The 13,890-nt window shown below is 50.4% G+C and overlaps 1 protein-coding gene across 1 annotated transcript; it reads right to left on the bottom strand.

Moving 5' to 3' along the window:
• Positions 1 to 7,578: 7,578 nt before the first annotated feature.
• Positions 7,579 to 11,103, bottom strand: LOC115506748 (60S ribosomal protein L28-like). Its single transcript, XM_032592049.1, is given in 4 exon segments — positions 7,579 to 8,005; positions 8,007 to 8,167; positions 8,427 to 8,514; positions 11,003 to 11,103. Coding segments are annotated over 4 exon segments (777 nt in total).
• Between the last annotated feature and the right edge of the window lie 2,787 nt (positions 11,104 to 13,890).

Below are 13,890 nucleotides of genomic sequence, written 5' to 3' on the forward strand. Positions count from 1 at the left end.
GGCTTTTTAATGGAGAAATGTCTGATGTCAGTATCCAACCTCCTCCCTAGAGGGCCCCTGAGCAGGAAGGTCAAGTGTCTGGGAGTTGAGTGGGCAGGAGAGCTTGGCTGGGGGCACGATATTGATAAGAAAACTTACACTTAATCTCTCTGTTTGCATTTGAGCATAGTACTTTCAGCAGTGCCTGGGATCTCTGTCCAAAGACTCTTTTCTTGACTTCTGTCCGGATAGTAGAGGTCCAGCCTTCTGCCTGGAGGGGGTGTTTGTCAGGGGACAGTTACTTACATGTACAGAGCAGGGAAGGCACCTGAATACCTGACTGCTTCTAGAAAGGACTTGCAGTTGATCAGTGTCACCTGCACTTCCAGAAGCACCTGCGCGGCTGCTTCTGGGTCTTTGGAGGGGAGATAGGTTCTGTGATGCAATTCTGGTAGTTTCTCAGCGTTTCCTCACTGCCAGCTTAAGGTTCAGCCTTTTTTTTTTTTTTTTTTTTTTTTGAGAGAGAGAGAGAGAATGGGTGCAAGTGAGCGAGGGACAGAGAGAGAGAGGGAGAGAGAAGTGGGGGCTCATCAGAAGCGGGTCTTGTGCTCACCCGATGTGGGGCTTGAACTCGCGAACCGCGAGATCATGACCCGAACCAAAGTCAGATGCTTAACCAACTGACCCACCCGGGCGTCCCAGGGTTCGGTTTTCTTAGTGTTGCTGTAAGTTAGTCACTAAACAACCCTCTGCTTTCCAGCTTCCAAAACTCTGGGCTATTTTCTCCTTTCCTGTTCCCTCTATACTTGCAGGCAAATGCCTTTTAAAAATTCCTTTACTCTCATTTTCATGAGGTTTGGGAAAGAAGCAGAGGAATGAATGTATTTTCCAAAAGCGTTCCCTTCAGGGACGAGAAACTATAAACCATCAATGAGAGAGTAGGGTTTCCAGAATTGCTCCTTGTTGCTGCTACCGTAATCCGCGTCAGGGCTGAGGCTCCGGCCGCGTTTGGGCCTCTCCGGCCCCCCTGGGTCAGGAGTCAACCATGGCTCCTCGTTGCCTACTGCCCGCAGCGTTTGTCCCTCGGGGAGCCGTTCACAGCTTGCTTAACTGTGCTGCATTCAGCTCGCCTGGCACACCCCCTGCCCACCCCTCCCTTCTCCTGACCAAAGACATTGGCATTCCTGCCCCCTGCCTATTCTCTCACGCTAGAGGGTCTCCTCTTTCCCCTTGGCCTTTGAAAATCCCATCATGGCCCCAGGTCCGGCCGAGGTGCCCTGTCTCCCTTTAGGCAGCCTCTGCGTGCGGCAGCTTCTCTCGTTTCTCTACGTTCTGGGCCCGGCATCACGCTGGCAACACTGGCTGTTGAATATTTATTTCTTTTTTTTCCTTGATTTCAGCTCAGGTCATGATCTCGGGGTTCGTGGGATCGAGTCCCTCGCCGGGGTCCATGCTAACGGTGCAGAGCCCGCTTGGGATTGTCTCTCTGTCCCTCCCCTCTACTCAAAATAAATAAATAAACTTAAAAAAAAAAAGTGACAAGCCACATCTTAGCTCAGTCCTCGATTTCTCTTTCCTTATGGTGTTTCTCTCTGTACAAGGCTTATGCTACAGTTGATTAACAGTTTGTTTTTTATAATAGACTTTTTGCCCGACGGATTTATCTTAAACACATGAAAAGTACATTGCCCAAACTGTTTGAACAGTTTTTGTTTGTTTGTTTTCAGAAACCAAAATGAAGCCACCGATACGATCCTAATCTGTTCTCCTTTTCTTATGTTCCCTTTCAAGGTCCTCCTAATCCACTTTTTAAAATATTGAGGTGAAATTCACCCAACATACAATTAACCATTTTATTTTATTTTAAAGATTTATTTATTTTGGGGGAGAGCACAAATGGGGGATGGGCAGAGAGAGGGGGACAGAGGAGCCGAAGCAGGCTCCAGGCTCTGAGCTGTCAGCACAGAGCCCCATGTGGGGCTTGAACTCACGAATGGTGGGATCATGACCTGAGCCGAAGTCGGCTGCTTAACTGACTGAGCCACTCAGGCCCCCCCCCCCCACTTAACTTTTAAGAAAATTAATTTTTTCACTGTATCATATACATAACATAGACTTCATCATTTTGTGTTTAGGCATTAAACACATTCACGTTGTTGGGCAACCATCACCACCGTCCATCTCCAGAACTTTTGCGACTTCCCAAGCAGAAACTCTGCCCCCATTAAACACTAACTCCCACCCCCACCCCCACCCCCACCAGCAAACACCGATCTACTTTCTGTCTCTATGAATCTGACCACCCTAGGGACTTCAGGAAGGGGACTTATACAGTAGGTGTCCTTTTGCAACTGGCTTATTTCATATTATTTCCATAACATCCTCAAGCTTCAGCCTTGGAGCATATGTATGTCAGAATTTCACTCCTTTTCAAGGTCAAATGATATTCCATTGTATCCACGGGTTGTGTCTCCCTTCATCTGTCTGTGGGCACTTGGGTGATTTCCACTGTATATGAACTGTGGCGGTCCTGTATCCGTTCGAGTCACTGCTTCCTGGTCCGCTTTTAACATTGTTGCAACGACACCCGGGCACAGTTTGGTATTTCGTGTAACGTTATATCACGCCTGCCTTCTTCCATGTTGCCACGTGGTCTCCATAATCTTTCTTCCTCCTCAATAGCTGCGTACAGTCCGTCAGAGCAACCCCATTTTCACGAAGAAATGCGGTGCCGGCGTAGACAAGTTCTTACAAGCCTCTCCATCCGCGCCTTTGGAAGGTTTGGACCGGGACCCGTTTGCAAAACGATCCCTGGGAGATCGGTCTGAGCCTGGAGCACGGGTCCCTCCCGGCTCCCCCCTCCTCCCCCCCCCCCCCCCCCCCATCAAAGCTTCAGGAAACAAAAGGAGACATCCAGTTCTCGAAAGCCGATAACAACAAGCTGAAAGACACACAGAGGAGTTTCTGTGATGTTCTATGCTGAAGACGGGAGGGGAAAGAGGGGCGAGAAGCAGAGCAGAGGTGCGCCTCCTTTGGTGACTCTCACAATGTACCGGAACGCCACCTCCCTGATTTGCCTTGGCCCCTGTCAAATGCCATAAGCAGCGCTCGTGCTCCTTCCGAGCCTGGGGGGAGGAGGGGGGGCCGGTAGCAACGGAGGAGAAAACAGCTTTTGATGACCCGGGGACCCGCGGCTGACAGCCCGGGGTGCCCGGTCGGGGAAAAAAGTGTTTTGTTTGGCTTTGTTTTGTTCACACAGCCTCCTCTCCCAGCCCTGTTCACCTTTACAGCATCACCCGAAGCAACAAAGCCGCTTAATCACGCTGCCTTTTAAAACTTTGAACTAGACAGGCTGGATTCCTTATGGTAAAATCCTTTCCCTCCTGTTAAGAGCTGAAGGGAGCTTCCCTCATCAGCCTGGTTTTAAAACCGTCACACCAAGCGCGGAACGTTCTATAAATACCAAATGCAAACCTGGAGTTTGACCTTTAATTATTCTCGCCTCCAGCTTGACCTCCAGGTTCCACCATCTTCTTTCTGCACATCTGTTCCCTTTAAACTCTGTCCGGAGCCTGATCAACCTTGATAATAATAATAATGAACAGATCTCCTTGGGAAGACTTTCACAGTCATCCGAAAACGAACGGGAATGGTAAAAGTGGGTGTGGTCTTTGCAGAAACGCCCAGCTGACAGCCTGTTCCGTCGCCTTTGATGCCAGAGGTTTGTATCGGTTTGATTGTCTGGAATCACTGCAACGACCCCCAAAGCAGGTAAAGCCTGTCTACTGACTTGGCTTCCTTTCCCCCCAGGGGGTGTCCTCGATGCATTTGTTCCGAAGCCCCTTAGTTCTGGTTATCTGCATAACAAAACGCCTCCAAATTAGCGGCTCAAAACAGCAATCACGTATGTTGCTTACAAATCTGTAGTCTGGGCGAGGCCAGTGGGGGTCAGCTCGTCTCTAGTCTATACAGAGTCTCTGGGGAGACCTGACTGCTGGGGAATGGAGCCATCCGAAGGCTCCTTCACTTACAGATCTAGTGCGGGGCTCGAACGCACGGGCCCGTGAGCTCATGACCTGAGCCGAAGCCGGACGCTCAACCGACCGAGCCACCCAGGCGCCCCAGCATTTTCATGACCTAGCTTCTGCTGTCTTCTCTTGGTGGACGCAGTCACGACAGCCTGATCAGGTTCAAGGGAAAGGGGACATAGACTCCATCCCTGGAGACGTCGTCGTCATTGGAAAGCCGGCGTCGCCTTGAGGAAGAGCCTGCGGGAGGGGAGAGATGCGGTGGCCGTATTCATCTGCTGGGGTCGCCACAGCAAAATCCTACAGGCTGCGGGGCTTAAACAACGGAAATTTGTTCTTTCACAGTTCTGGGGGCTAAAAGTGTAAGAGCAAAGTGTTGGCAGGTTTGGTTTCTCCTGAGGTCTCTCTCCTTGGCTTGCAGACCTGTTCTCCCTGCGTCCTCTCATGACCTCTTCTCTGCGCGCTCGTCCCAGGAGTGTCTTCCTCTTTTTATGTGGATGCTACTGTTAATGGATTAGGGCCCCACCCCTATGATCTCACTTAGCCTTAATTACCTCCTCCTAGGCCCTGTCTCCAAATACAGTCACACTGTGGATTAGGGCTTCAATGTATGACTTCCGGGGTAGGGGGGGCACTACTCAGTCCATAGCAGTGGCCATCTTTGAAAAATACAACCTGCCACAGGCCCTTAGCTGTTTCTGTCTCTCCTTCTCCCTCTCTCTCTCTCTCTCTCTCTGAGTCTCCCAGCCTGAAATCATCTTTCTCAAGTGGTAAGTGGGTTAAAATGACCGCATTGAGGTTGACCTGCAGGGGAGGCTTGGAAGAGGCTGCCCGTGAAGGTCTTTCCTTTCACGAGCCAAGTGCACCTGCCCAGTCCTGGGGTACAGGAATGTCTGAGGACTGGCAACGTAATCCTCCCCTTGAAACTGGCAGGGCCGAAGAGCAACAGCAGACGCTCTGGCAATCAGTTCAAATCTTGACCCCCGGGGGGGGTTTGTGTCGTGTCACCTTGACCAGGCTGCAGGGGCGTCTCCCCCAATTCCCTTCCTTTTATGGTTCCAGATCAGGGCTGGGCAGAAGGGAAATCTGCACAACATTTGGAAGGTGGAGGAGAAGCAGCTGTCACTCCTCTTTGGTCATCGTGGTTAGATGCGGTGAATGACAGAAGGTGCCGGAAGGTGCCGGAAGGTGCCAGAAGGTGCCAGCTTGTCCTTACTCTCTTCTGCCCTGCATGCAATTCTGCTTCTCGACCGCTGGCCCTGCTGCACCACAGCAACGTCATGCCAGGCCGGCCGCCAGGTGTAGAGACATATCTTCCATGGGCTTCTCCCCAAGCTCTCCTTCATGGCCCCGCTCTGGCAGCCTAGCCTCTGACCCTCCAACTTCCCCTTCAGACCCTGCCTTTCCCAGACTCCACCCCCCACCCCTTCCTTGGGAGGTCTTGTTCCGTGACAAAGCCCTTACTCCATAACCCTGCTCGGTGCCTCTGCCCGGAGCAAGATTTGCACAAGGGAGGGGGAGGATACCCAATGGGTTCAGAGCAGAGTTTCCGGTCGACAGTGAGGCACACTTTGTCCCCATGCCTGGAATGGTGGTGTTGGAGATGGGGAAGGTCAACGGAGGTTTTTGCAAAGCTAGGAGGAGGCTAGGGCTGGGAGCGGGGCCTCCGTGAGGGGCTCCAGGCACCCTCTCTGCCGCAGAGCACTGCAGATCCTGGCTGTGGATGGTGTTCATTAGGCCCAGCACCGAGGTCTGTCCTCACTTTTTCCGTGACAGCATGTCTCCCCTAGGCTTCAGAAACAGAGTGGACACAGCACAACACTGGAAAAAGCCCATGGTTCTGTGTACTCTGTGCTTCAAGGGGATGGGCCTTTCAGTGAGAACACCATCATAGTTCCACAACATTAAAAACAAATGAAAACATCCAACAAGTTCAGAAATCAGTTTGATATGGTGAGCTGACTTCCTTTTCCTTTTCCTTTTTTTTTTTTAATTTTATTTTAGAGACAGAGAGCAAGCAGGGGAGGAGCTTAGTGTGGAGTCCAACGTAGGGCTCGATCCCATGACCCCGGGATCATTACCTGAGCCAAAATCAAGAGCCAGACGCTCAACTGACTGAGCCACCCAGGTGCCCCTAAAGATTTTACTTTAAAAAAAATTTTTTTTAACGTTTATTTATTTTTGAGACAGAGAGAGACAGAGCATGAACGGGGGAGGGTCAGAGAGAGAGGGAGACACAGAATCTGAAACAGGCTCCAGGCTCTGAGCCGTCAGCACAGAGCCTGACTCGGGGCTTGAACTCATGAACCGCGAGATCATGACCTGAGCCGAAGTCAGACGCTTAACCGACTGAGCCACCCAGGCACCCCAAGATTTGATCTTGTTTGCGGTCATGAGTTTGAGCCCCGCATTGGGTATAGAGTTCACTTTAAAATCTCTAGGGGCCGGGCGCCTGGGTGGCTCAGTCGGTTAAGAGTCTTTTCTCTTTTCTTTTCTCTTTTCTTTTATTTTCTTTTCTCGTCTCGTCTTGTCTCTTCTCTTCTCTTCTTTCCTTTCCTTTCTTTCTTTTTTTGTGAGCTTTCAAGTGACTTTCAAGTGGTCTCAATCCCAACAGTGAAACATTTTAGTACACCCCCCCTCCATAGGTTTATTTAATTACTTATAACTTATATTCACGTGCTAATGCTTTTTGCTAAGATCATAAGGCCATCTGCCTATGTGTGAGGTCCATTATTAACGATAGAAGTCAAAAAGCCATATTTCAAATTATCTTCTTGTCAAGTGTGAATTTTTTTTTAAGTTTATTTATTTATTTTGTGCGAGAGAGAGTGCGAGCAGGAGAAGGGAAGGGGCGGGGGGAGAGAATCCTTAGCATGCTCTGTGCCATCAGCCCACAGCCTGATGCGGGGCTCAAACCCACAAATCGTGACTCACGACCTGAGCTGAAATCAAGAGCCACATGCTTAACTGACTGGGCCCCCAGGTGTCCCTGAATTTTTTTTTTTTTAATATTGATTTATTTTGGGAGAGAGAGAGCAGGGGAGGGGCAGAGAGAGAGGAGAGAGAATCCCAAGCAGGCTCTGTGCTGCCAGTGCAGAGCCCAATGCGAGGCTCGATCCCACAAACCGCAAGACTGTGACCTGAGCTGAAATCAAGAGTCAGACGCCCAAGTGACTGAGCCACCGAGGGGCCCCTGAGTGTGAAAAATTTTTTAAATGAACTAGCTCTCAATCTAAGAGAATTGTGAGCTCTGCCAGCTTCTTCCAAGCTTATGTTTCCATTTACAGTACTTTCTTTAAGCCACAGTTGCGTTGGAGGAATCATTTTAAGCCCCTTGTCTGCTTTGTGATGATTAGTTTGGTTAGAGTGACATAATATAACCTGTAAATGAACTCAATATAGCACTTATAACAGGCCATTTGCTGAAGGTGAAAAATCATTTGAGGTGGACGCTGTCCAAGTCATAGGACTGCCACTCTTGCCTCAGCATTCCTCACCTGTCACCCTGGATGCCGAGCGGTGACGTGCAGCCCAAACAAGGCCCAGGGTCAATCTGCACGTTGCATATCGGTCATTGTAACAGTCGGCTCTTGCTGCAATAAGGCTGCGGAACAAACACTCCGAAACTCAGTGGCTTACAATAATGGGAATTTATTTTTCCTGCTCGGGGTCCGGCAGGGCTATGGGGATCTGACTGATCTTGGCTGGGCTTGGCTATTTCAGGCTGCGGGTTGGCCGGGAGTGGCTCCGGGTCGCAGTTTTTTGTTTGTTTTTTTGAAGTGGTTGACATCTCTATTGCTTTGGAGGTGGGGGGCAGGTGCTCAGGAGCTCTTGGTGGGGCGGGCCTCTTCTTCTTCACCGTCACAGGCTTCTGGCGGCGAGGGATGGCGCCGGCTGTGCGAATGGCGGCCACGTACGGATCTGGGTGGTCCTGGTTCTTGTGGATCCTGTGCCCGATGCTTCCGAGGGTGGCCGAAGCGTTCTTGTTCGTGGTGGTCCACGGGGCTAGTGGGTTTTCCCTGGAGGGATCTCCGCTTCGTGGCCACCACTATGCGTCTGCCATCAGCCCCAGGCTTCTCGCCCACAGTGTAGAGGTGAATCAGCCTGTTGTCGTTAAAGGAGTTGGGAGCCTTCAGGTTATTGGGGTCGGTGCTGAACGTCTGCTTGTTTCTCTCCTTCTCTTTTTTTAAATTACACTTTGTTTTTAAGTTTATTTTTGAGAGAGAGAGAGAGACAGAGAGAGCGCACAAGTGGGGGAGGGGCAGAGAGAGAGAAAGACACACACACACACACACACACACACACACAGAATCGGAAGCAGGCTCCAGGCTCCAAGCTGTCAGCGCAGAGCCCGACGTGGAGCTCGAACGCACCAATCGTGAGATCATGACCTGAGCCCAAGTCGGAGGCTTCACGGACTGAGCCACCCAGGCGCCCCTGCTTGTTCCTCTTGATCAGGAAGCTGGAGCATTTCTGCCCGACCATCCATTGCTGGAGATGGGAAGAGCTCCAGGCGACAGATTTGGGGCAGGTCTGGAGCCCAGGCTGATGTGACTACAGCCACCTAGGACCTACAGTGGGAGACACCACAAAGTCATGTGGTCAGCGGTGTTATTTCCATTCCACGTGAGCCGTGAATTAGGATCAAGAAGCCAAACCACCATAGTGACAGAAATGAAACTTCTGGCATTTTCTTCCTACCTGTATTAGCTTCCTAGGGCTGCTGTGGCAAAGCACCACATGCCGCGTAGCTTAAACAACAGAGGCGTGCCGTCGCACGGTTCTGGAGGCCAGAAGTCCAAGATCAAGGGGCCGGCAGGGTTGATTCCTTCCGAGGGCCCCAAGGGGGCCTCTGTTCAAGGCCTCTCTCCCTGGCCGGTCTTTTTCCTGTGTCTTTTCATGTGGTCTTTCCTCTACGTCTGTCTGTGTCCAAATTTCCCTCTTTTATAAGGACACTAGTCCCACCCTAATGGCCTCATTTTTAACTCCGTGACCTCTGTAAACATCCCATCTTCAAGTAAGGTCACGTTCAGAGGTACTGGGGCTTACGGCTTCAACATACCAATTTTGGTGGGACGCCAATTCAACCCATCAACCCTACCCCTCAGAGGATTGTCTGGTGTATCACGTAGGGTGAGTGTTACCCGGCTTTGGAGACTTTCTGGCATAGAGACCAGTGGAGAAAGTCTTCCTGTTGGCCCAGTGGTGAGAAAAGGGTAAAGGCTTCAGACTTCAACACCCCACCCCCGCCCCGCAACGATCAGAAGAAACTGTGACCTCTTTGGCCATGCCATACCCTTGCCACCACATCTCACAGTTTGCTGGGGGGGGCGGGGAGGGAGGGGGTGCGGAATCTGTGCCGTTGGCTATAACTTGCCACGGAGGCAAACCCTCCGCATCAGTCTTACTGCCTGTGAAATGAGCGACTTCACCTTCCTTTAATGGGGTGTTGTGATGTTTAATGTTTACCAGAAGAGCCCCAGAGGAAAGGGCAGAATAAATCCTCCCAGTGATTCTGCAGAACTACCCTGCCTTTCTTGTTCGTGCTCGGGAAGGAGTCCGGGACAACCGGTTGGGCTCACACAAATTTGTGTTCCAACAACCCGGGTAGAATGGGCCGGCGTGGACGCACGCCGTAAATAACCTTAACACTTTGCAGGAGCGCGTGAGGAGGCAATTCTCCTAGCCGGCTGCCCCCCGTAATGCTGGCCTGATTCAGTCCTGAGCGATGTGGCCCACATGTGCTCCTGCAACCACAGGGACAAGTGTCCCTTCTGCCATGTCAGCTGTTTCTGTTCTGGCATAAATTACGCACGCTGCAGTCATTTCATTAAGGAATTACATCTCTGGGGGGGGCACCTGGGTGGCTCAGGCGGTCATCATCTCACGGTTCGTGGGTTCGAGCCCCGCACTGGGTTGTCTGCTGTTAGCACGGGGCCTGCTTCGGATCTTCTGTCTGTCTGTCTGTCTCTCTCTCTCTCTGCCCCCCCCCCCGAAAAATAAATAAACATTAAAAAGAAAAAGAAATTACATTTCTGATGTGACGTGTCGGGTTTCCAGAGGTGAACAGAAAAGGCTGCCATCTTCCCCGAAAACAACCATGCTCCCCGACACCTGGCCACGGGGGACAGGACGAGGCACCAGCAGCCACATGCCATCACAGACGATGACGACGACGACAAAGCTGTAACACAGTGATCGTCAGCTTCCTTTCTTCCTCCCCAACCCTGCGCCTGGTGTTGGAACATTCCAGACATCTGGAATTATGACCAGTTAAATGCAGTCAAACACAGATTTCTTTCTGTGGAAATATTCTGATCTCAGACCCAGGAGGGCAGGGATATTGGGTAATTGCCATCCTTGCAATAAACATATTATGGAAGTTTATAAACTCGGCCTATCTCTTGGCCGCTTTAGGCTTCTGGTGTGCCTGGGATGGCTTTGATTTTGAAATCACTGAGGCGATAGGCAGACTTTTCCTCTCCTTGCATTTGCAGAGCAGTCTGATAAACACATCTGTGGCAAGTCCTGTTTTGGCTATTTTGGGGCAGACCAAAGGGTAGGTTACTTTTTATGAAATAAATACATACAGAGCGTGCATGTGACCCAACGGGAAGAATGGAAACTATCACAAGATATTCTGTGCACACGATATCTAATCTCCCTTTGAGACAGAAGAGATTCAAATGAGCCTCTGCCATTAAAACTTTGATTATCAGAAACTTCATTTTAATCAGGGCTCGCCATAAACTCTGTGTGCTCAGCTGACGTGTGTGTTTAACATTCTCGATATTATACGCTGCTCCAATTATCCCAATTTTTCCTTTAAATTCAATTTCCCAGGGCCTTGTGGTGTTCGGCTAATCAAGCTCTCACTTTTTAAAAAAGTGTTTACCTCCAGTCTCTCTAGACACGCTGTGTATACACACGCACACAGGCACCAGATCTAGGGAGATGTCGGGGTGCTTTACAGGCAGGGCCAAACGCACACCCACCGTGCGGCACTTTTGCTGATGACGAGGCGACTTCGGGGCCCGCGGAGAATCCACACGCCGCCAGATGCAGGCCTGATCACTTCAATGCCTTGCGGGAACATTTCCACGCAACCTCGGCCGGCTACCCCACCCCCCCGGCACCCCCCCCCCCCGCTCCCCCGGCCCCTCCCCCCCCCCCCCCCGCCCCGGGCTCTAGCCCCGCCCACGGGAGGCGGAGACGCGCTCTGTGGATAGATGCCTCGCTGGCTCCTTGCTTCCCTCTGCCCCCTTCTTGGTCGCTCACAGAGATTAGCCTCCAGGAATGTGGTTAGCACACACTGAACTCATAACTCCAGCCAGTATATCACAGCACACAATCACAGGAAATACCACATGTCGTTACAACGTGCACGCTCACGCGTCGGTCTCCACACATGCTACACGTAGCAGCACGCACACGCACGTATTGCGCCCGGACCCACGCTACCACGCGCGCTCCACCCTGTGCCCGGAACTCCCTGCGTGTGCCCTGCGGACCCTTGGGCCCCAGCGGGGAAGGGAGAGGATCCCCTTTTGAAATGCTTTTCATCGCCGTGGCTACTTTGCTTCCCGTTCTAGGCTCAGCCCACAAGGGTCAAGAATTGTTACAGAAAGTCGATCTTGGCCCCCTTCCAGGCACCGGAAGGGCTGGGGCTAGAGATTGTGTTATTTCAGTTGAGGGAGGGGAGCCTTTGCCTGCCTCGGATCCGGCGGGGTTGGCTCCTGCAGACCCGGGGAGCCAAGCCAAATGTCCCCTCAGCATCTGCGCATGCCTACGGAGTCCCTTTGCCCTTTGAACCAAGCTCTTTTCTGCCACTGGAATGTTCTCTCCCCCTTTCTCTGCCTATTGAAATCTTCCCTTTTCCTCAATGCCTCGCACAAGCCCCACCTCCCCTGAAGAGGCCAGCTGGAAATGATCTCTCTCTCATTTCAACTCCTTAAAGGCTTTATTTTCTATAGCACTCATTGGACCCAAAGTAAACACTGCCATTGGGCGTTTGGGGGGTTTTTGTGCACGTAAGAGCAGGGACTTTGTTTTGTGCTTCTCTGCCTCCCTATGGAGCTTCGGTATGATGGCTTGCACATAATAGACACTCAACAAATGTTTGTGGATGATGATAATAATACTGACAGCTACCACTGAGTACCTACTGTGTGCCAGGCACCTTATCTAGATGGTTCCATTTAGCCTTTTTGGTTTTGATGCAATACATTTTATATATATGCAGAGCTTTAATATATTCTCTTTGTAAAAACTTAAAATTTAATACGCAGAGTAAAATGTGAACGCCTCTTCCAGGCCATTCTCTACCCTTTTTACCCCACCCCCTTATTTCTCTCCCTAGAAGTGGCCACCCATAATAGTTTGGTCTACTTGACCTCTGTCTAATATACACATATATATCGCATAGCGCATAATCTCTGTAATCGGGAGATCAGATGTATTGCATATATATCACATATTCATTATATATATGATGTATTACATACATAATGTATACATATTATATATGCTCTCTGATGATATATCATGTATGTAATATATATTACATTATATATGTGTATATATGTAAGATATACCTACATATAGTTAAAAAAATATATATATATATGATGGAAACCAATTTGACAATAAATTTCCTATATTAAAAAATATATATATATATGCTAGATGTGCATAGCAATTTAAACTTTACAAAATCTTTTTTTTTTTTTTTAGTACCCTTTATATCCAGCTTGGAGCCCAACATGGGGCTTGAACTCACAACCTTGAGATCAAGACCGGAGCTGAGATTACAAGTTGGATGCCTAACTGACTGAGTCACTCAGACGCCCCTAAACTTCATAAAATCTTAAGAGGAACATTATCATTATAATTATTTTATTTTAATTTTTTAAAGTTTGTTTATTTATTGAGAGAGAGAGAGAGAGCACGAGCAGGGGAGGGGCAGAGAGAGAGGGAAAGAGAGAATCCCAAGCAGGCTCCTTGCTGTCACCGCAGAGCCCAACTCGGGGCTGGATCTCACGGTTCGTGAGATCTTGTCGTGAGCGGAAATCAAGAGTTGGGCGCTCAACCGATTGAATCACCCAGGCACCCCTGTTATTTTTCGTTCAGATTTGAGAAAAACTGAGGCCAAGGGAGGTTGCTTCACTTTTCTGAGGTCGCACAGGTAGGAAGTGCAAGAGCTGGGCCTTGAACGTGGCCTCTGCTCTTTTGTCTGAATGATCTGTGGACCGCCGGTGTCAGAACACCGGGGGAGCTTGTTCCGTGTGTAGATTGTCACCTGCCTCTCTGTCCTGGGTCCTGATTCGGTAGGTTCAGGATGAGGCCCTAGGTTCTGTAGTGTAGCAGCCAGGGGTGATTCTGATGTATGCCGAGGTTTACAAACGCGCTCATCTGCTGGCATCCAGATTGGTCTCCTGCCTTCTAACACCGGGTCTGCCCCAGCTAGAGGGACAGCGAGGGGCCAGCAGAGTGGTGGTGTAGCCCTCACGAGCCAGGATACCTCGGTTCAAATCTTGCCTCTACTACTTCTAGCTGTTAACTTGGGCGAATTGATTGGCCTCTCTGGGCCACAGTCTCCTTCTCTGTAAAATGGGGGCAGTAAACAATAACATCTCGCTCACAGGGTTGTTGCGTGAGGGTTACGTGAGAGTAACAGACCTAACGTGCTTAGAACAGCACCGGGCGGCACACGTGGTGGTTCTTAGATTGGGTCTTTTCCGAAGGCACCTGCTGGGCCTGCCTAGAAGGATCCAGTGAGGTTGAGGCCGTTCCCTGTCTGCATCCAGCTTCCTCGAGAGGCTTTTCCTTGTGTCTGTCCTCCTCTCTTGCTGTTGGATCAGCGGGCGGCCCTTTATGGACGCTG

Source organism: Lynx canadensis, chromosome X (assembly GCF_007474595.2).
Source record: "Lynx canadensis isolate LIC74 chromosome X, mLynCan4.pri.v2, whole genome shotgun sequence".
Lineage (NCBI taxonomy): Eukaryota > Metazoa > Chordata > Mammalia > Carnivora > Felidae > Lynx > Lynx canadensis.